The sequence below is a fragment of the Morone saxatilis genome, unplaced genomic scaffold, assembly GCF_004916995.1.
Source record: "Morone saxatilis isolate NCDOM2014 unplaced genomic scaffold, NCSU_SB_2.0 Contig14, whole genome shotgun sequence".
Taxonomy (NCBI): Eukaryota; Metazoa; Chordata; class Actinopteri; family Moronidae; genus Morone; species Morone saxatilis.
Genome location: NW_023339696.1, coordinates 704,443 through 710,014, shown reverse-complemented (window position 1 = coordinate 710,014; position 5,572 = coordinate 704,443). Strand labels below are relative to the sequence as shown.

The 5,572-nt window shown below is 40.2% G+C and overlaps 3 protein-coding genes across 3 annotated transcripts in view; 2 read left to right on the top strand and 1 right to left on the bottom strand.

Annotated features, from left to right (window-relative positions):
• Window positions 1-5,572, bottom strand: part of zgc:158403 (tetratricopeptide repeat protein 39A) — a gene marked incomplete at its 5' end in the record, with an annotated part of 767,589 nt that overhangs the window by 481,655 nt on the left and 280,362 nt on the right.
• LOC118322520 (guanine nucleotide-binding protein G(I)/G(S)/G(O) subunit gamma-13-like) overlaps window positions 1-5,572 on the top strand; it is an 81,578-nt gene that overhangs the window by 20,802 nt on the left and 55,204 nt on the right. The window lies entirely within an intron of this gene.
• traf7 (TNF receptor-associated factor 7) overlaps window positions 1-5,572 on the top strand; it is a gene marked incomplete in the record, with an annotated part of 14,922 nt that overhangs the window by 559 nt on the left and 8,791 nt on the right. The window contains 7 exon segments of the mRNA XM_035654181.1: window positions 2,817-2,989; window positions 3,138-3,168; window positions 3,320-3,402; window positions 3,621-3,737; window positions 3,856-3,948; window positions 5,074-5,107; window positions 5,249-5,471. Of these exon segments, the coding sequence (XP_035510074.1) occupies window positions 2,876-2,989; window positions 3,138-3,168; window positions 3,320-3,402; window positions 3,621-3,737; window positions 3,856-3,948; window positions 5,074-5,107; window positions 5,249-5,471 (695 nt within the window).

Sequence of the window (5,572 nt, the reverse complement as noted above, 5' to 3'; positions counted from 1 at the left end):
AAATGCTCTTGGGGCTGAAATGGGTTGTGTTGTCAGTGACCACAGTGAGGAGACCCACAGGAGTGTCAGCAATGTCTGGCTCATCTTCTTGCTGCAAAATACAAACAATCCAATTACAAGGATAATTCTAGTAAAAAGGTTTAAAGTCATGTATCATTAACAATGTCAACATATTTTTTCTAACTCAGACAGCTGAAGACTCATATTGGATTCAAATACACTTACATAAACAGATTTGCATGAAACAAGAACTGTGGATTTCTCTCTAATTTGGAGAGGAGGTCCCCAATCACTCTTTCATTGTACATACCACATTTTAGCATTATACTGTGAAAAAAAAAACCTATCCATCGATTTGAACCTGAAAAGAGGCATTAAAGTTGGTTTCCCATACTATANNATTGATATTGACATTTCTATGAGTGCACTAAATACTTACATTCCAGGTCTTGAAGAACTCAGTCATCTTCTCTTACGTACACCGGGAGGGCACGAAGGGCCAGACTGCGTCTCATGTTTACATCATGTTGTTCCTACATTGACAACCAAAACATAATAATCATTATAGAAATATTTACCAGCACATCAAGCCAGTTCAACTTACATAATCATAAAATGATCATCAATAACCATCATTGTGCTCACAGCAAAGTTAATCTTAAACTCACATGGCGGTCATAAATCAGAGATCAGTTGAGGTGTGTATCTGTCAACCTCACAGTAGAACTGATTACGTAGCTTCACATTTGTAATGCGATGGAACTCAGCAAACACCTGCAGACATACAAACACATAAATGTATATAGATTAATGTAGATTTTTCAACTTGTGTTTTAAGAGGAAAACATAATGCATCCATTACACTTTAAGCAGCAAAGCTAGCAGTTTTTACCTGTGACTGTGCTGCTGTTGAATTGTATCACGTTATACTGAGGTGTTTCTATTATTTTGTCCATCCCATTTATATCAATGAGGCCATGCTAAATAATAGACACCTCTGTGTATAACGCAATATAGTTCACCAGACCACAAACTACATCCTATAATAATAAAATAAAACTACATTCAACCATCAACATTAACGAAATGCCATACTATGCATCAATATATCTATCTGATGGTAATTGATTTTTTAAATATGTATTACTATTGTATCATTCTTTCTCTCTTTCCTTCCTCGTGCTTTTTTGACGAGCTTAACTGTCTGTAGGTACAGAGCTATAACGTTATATATATATATATATATGTGTGTGTGTGTGTGTGTGTGTTCCGCCCCCCTGTTCAGTGTCGAGGCTCCTCTTTACGGGAACCTCCTGGTTTATGAAAACAAAGTGGCGCTGGTTCGGAGCGGATTAGTGGTCCCGGATCGTTTCTTTGGCAGACTGTGCAGCCTGTTAGCATACGCGCTGACAGTCCGCATACCTTTCTGTTTACATCAGTATGCAGTTGTCCCCGGGTCCCTCTCCCCTTTGTCTCTCTTCGTGTTGCTCCCTCCCCCTCTGCCTCTCAGCCTCCCCCTGTGTGTTTGAGGGTTTGCAGATGCTGGTCACTTCACACTTTACAGTTCCTCTGGTTACTTTGTTGGTAAGACTCGGTGTCGGTGTTGCCTTTAGTCAGACAGCTGTTGTGTGTTTTTCCTGCCGCCCCAGCCTCTCTGTATAGTGCATAGATATGTGCATTTGTACAGCGTAGGGCTTCACAGTTAATCAAAATAGTATCGAAATTTGTAATATGGCCAAGTAAAATTTGTTTGATAAAGATACAATGTGACAAACCGCATTAATGTATAATGAAGTACTAAAGAGATGTAAGAACAGAACTCTCCTTTGTTTGGTACACACCAAATTGACATCATCATAGTTTTGATCGTTTTTTCAGTGAAGATTAGTGAATTATCATTCCCATCGTTTGTGAACCATCTCGCAATTTCAGTAAGTAATCTCAATATGATGCTTTTACCATATCTTGCAGCCCTATACAGCTGTTGCTGCTGGCCCAAATTTGTAAGACAAAACTTGTATTTGCTTTGTACACTGCTGCAACAACAGTCAAATTGAGCAACAGCATACTAAAAGCAATGTTATGGCATATTTATTGAGAGCTATTAATGCAGGTTTCAGAACACAGATATGATATTAATATGACAATATCCTTCGACAAGATACTTCTGAACAAATCCTGCACAGACGACCTCTTGTCTCTTCACAATATCGGTGTTTGATGGATATTTGCCCACTCCCAATTAACATATTCCTCTCTAAGTGGTTATTACTGACTGGCTGACTGAACTTTGACCTTCCTGTGTTAAACCATTGCTGACTAAATATGGGCTTGGAGTTGCATTTTCTTTAACGCTTCCACAAACTATGAAAACAATCCAGTTGAACAAACAAAACCATAAAACTTTGCCATAACAGTTGAAGTGGGATTGTTGTTTTGTTGTGTCTGAAGCCAGTAAAGTAGGTCAAACACAAACATTTACTCCACAATTCCCTTTTTCTTCTCACTACACCGCCTCTCATGTTAAGTGGCTTTAAGCTGTACTGTAGCCACTGGCACCTGGTGTGGGTGTGTGTCTTTTCTCTGTCTCTGTTCAGAATCACAAAGGAATTTGTCTTGGTGCTGTCTTCTGATTCTGTTAAAACATAAAGCAAACTTATGGCTAGCATTATGTATTTGTCCTGATGTTAGCCCCTGCAGTGCTGCTCAGAGGCAAATGGAGTCTTTCTATGATTATTTTGTCTCTTGACATCTGTCTCCCACTCTTATTAATTTAATTTCACGTTACCCTCCTTTTCCTCTTTCCCTCTGCCCAGGCCTAGCCTGTCCAGCTAGCTGCTAGTGTTTCCTCGTGCATCTGTGTGTGCTCTGGGTTATGAGCAGCTGTAAGACGCCGCACTACAAGCGATACTCTGGAGGAGCAGCAGCAGCCACCACAGCAGTCATTCCCAGCAGCCCCACCAACCCCCCAGCTGACTCTAGCAGCGTGGTGAGAGACACTAGTGAGAAAGGGAGAGAAATTTTATTTAAGTATCAAGATTATACTTGTGTTGTATGATGCATTTGTGCTGTAATTACACTTTTTGTTTAAATAATCTTATCTGTCTATCCATCCAACACTCCTTTCTCCTGTGCAGAGCAAGATGGAGGCCTCATTTGTCCCTAAAGGTGACTATTATTATTATTATTATCTTCCCCTCTATAAATGCTTTTTCTTTACCTGCATTACTTTTTCTCTTTTTTGCTTCATAACCACTAAAGTGCGCCATTGTTCTGGCATTGACTCTTTTGTGAATGTGCCCTCTTGTGTTTTCCACAGAAGGCACCTACAAGCAGCACAGAAGAACCCCCTCTTCCTCCAGCACTCTTACCTACTCTCCCCGCGATGACGATGATGGAATGGTACACTCTCACGCACACAGTCTTATACATTGCTGTTTTTTCAACCCAGCCTAATAATCTATTCATCATTTTTGAGAAGCCTTGGGTTGAAATTTATTTCACTCCCCAGTGTCAGTTGTCTAAACCTCAATGATGGATCCCACTCATCTGGATATACTAAAGCAGTATCAATACATGAATAGACCTCTCCTCACCACTGTTTTCTCCCATCCCCTCAGCCTCCCATCGGTACTCCTCGGAGGTCAGATTCAGCCATCTCTGTCCGATCTCTCCATTCCGAGTCCAACATGTCTCTGCGCTCCACTTTCTCTCTGCACGAAGAAGAGGAGGACACGGTACAATGCAAACACGGACATATATATGCTCACAAACACTTAAACATAAAAAGATCACAGTGACAAGTTAGTTTGGGAACTGAAACAATGCCACAAATGAGTGTGTGTTTGTGTGCAGGAGCCCCAGGTTTTTGCTGAACAGCCGTCAGTAAAACTGTGCTGCCAGCTGTGCTGCAACGTCTTCAAGGACCCCGTCATCACCACATGTGGGGTGAGTTTATGGGACATGTTCCTTTAAAGGATGTTTGATGATGTACTTCAAGCAAATTATAAGATAAACCCCTTCCTAGAACATTAATTTTCCAATCATAGCTTTGCAGCTGAAACCAGGCACTGCAGGTCTGTCAAGCTTTGTATTACTCAACGTGCCAAAGCAGTGTGCGTAGAGTTGTACAAAGTGTGATACTCTGTATATGAGGTGGTTACCCTCTCCAAAACATGCACAGGATGTATGTTTGTCTGTTCTGACTTGAGCCACAGTTGCTAGCTTGTCCGGCTACCTAGCTTTCTTTCTACAATAATAACCCAGCATTTGTGTTTGGGTTACAGGTTGAACATGTTAAAAGTACCCTTTCATCCACTCTGTAGTTTTTAGCTTCTCCTGGATGATGCTATATCAGAGTGAGGCTAACGTTAGCAGCTCTGTACTACTCTTTAACAGATTTAGGAAAGTCAAATCTGAGATAGCGTAACATTCGCCAAACACATCGGTTAGTCCTAAAAGACTAAAGCCTAAAAGAGTTTTAGGCTAGAAGTAAAATATAAGTTTAAAGTATGAACAGTAAAGCCAAAATCTAACCTCTGTCTTGCTTTTCCAATTATATAACCTAAACAGAATAAATGAAGTTGGAGTGAAATTAATCAGATTTTACATCTTTCCTTTTCATACTTATAACTAACTAGCTCTAGACTGTATCACTAGAAACAATTTAATTTTTTATTTCCATGTCTTCTACATGGATTTATCATGTAGGGACATTTAGCTTTAGCCTCATGTATGTAACCATCAAAAAAATATTTAAGACCATTTTACAGGCTTATTGTTTCAAAATGAGTCACTTTTAAGCATTACTAAGTCAGCCAGAGACTGCACTTTCAGTCAGCTGAGGAAGCTAACATGAGCAAAAGTGTTTTATCTAGCTACAGCTGATCAAATCTGNNTTTTTTTTTTTTTTTAATAATTTTTGGGGAAGTGAATCATGCCTGACATGAGGGTGAAATAAAACTGCGGTTACAATGTGTTAAGACAAATTTCTTGGGAACCCCTGACTTATTATAATAAGAAGACATGTGAACTCTTTACATTTCATTATGCCTGTTTTTCCTCCTTCCTCAGCACACCTTCTGCAGACGATGTGCCTTGACTTCAGGTGAGACTTAAAATGTTTAAAACTCTAATTTGTCAAACATGTGGCAGTAATAACATGTTCTTTTTAGATGTGCTAGCATTAAGACTAGGGCAGTGTTTAAAGTGTATTATAACCTTATGTTCATGTTTGTTCTTCTCACAGACAAGTGCCCAGTGGATGCGGCTAAGCTAACGGTTGTTGTGAACAACATTGCGGTAGCCGAGCAGATTGGAGAGCTGTTCATTCACTGTAAATACGGCTGCAGGGCCACAGCTAGCGCTGCAGGTGGGGCTGCCGCCTCCAACTCCACGGTGGCCGGGAAACCTGGAGCATATGAGGTGGACCCGCTGGGCTGTCCGTTCACCATCAAACTGTCCGCACGCAAGTAAGAACCACAGAGGGAGATGTGATAGGATGTTGTACTTCCACTGTTTCCCTATGAGTGTAATATGACATACTCATATTTACTTGATTTAATTTCTTATT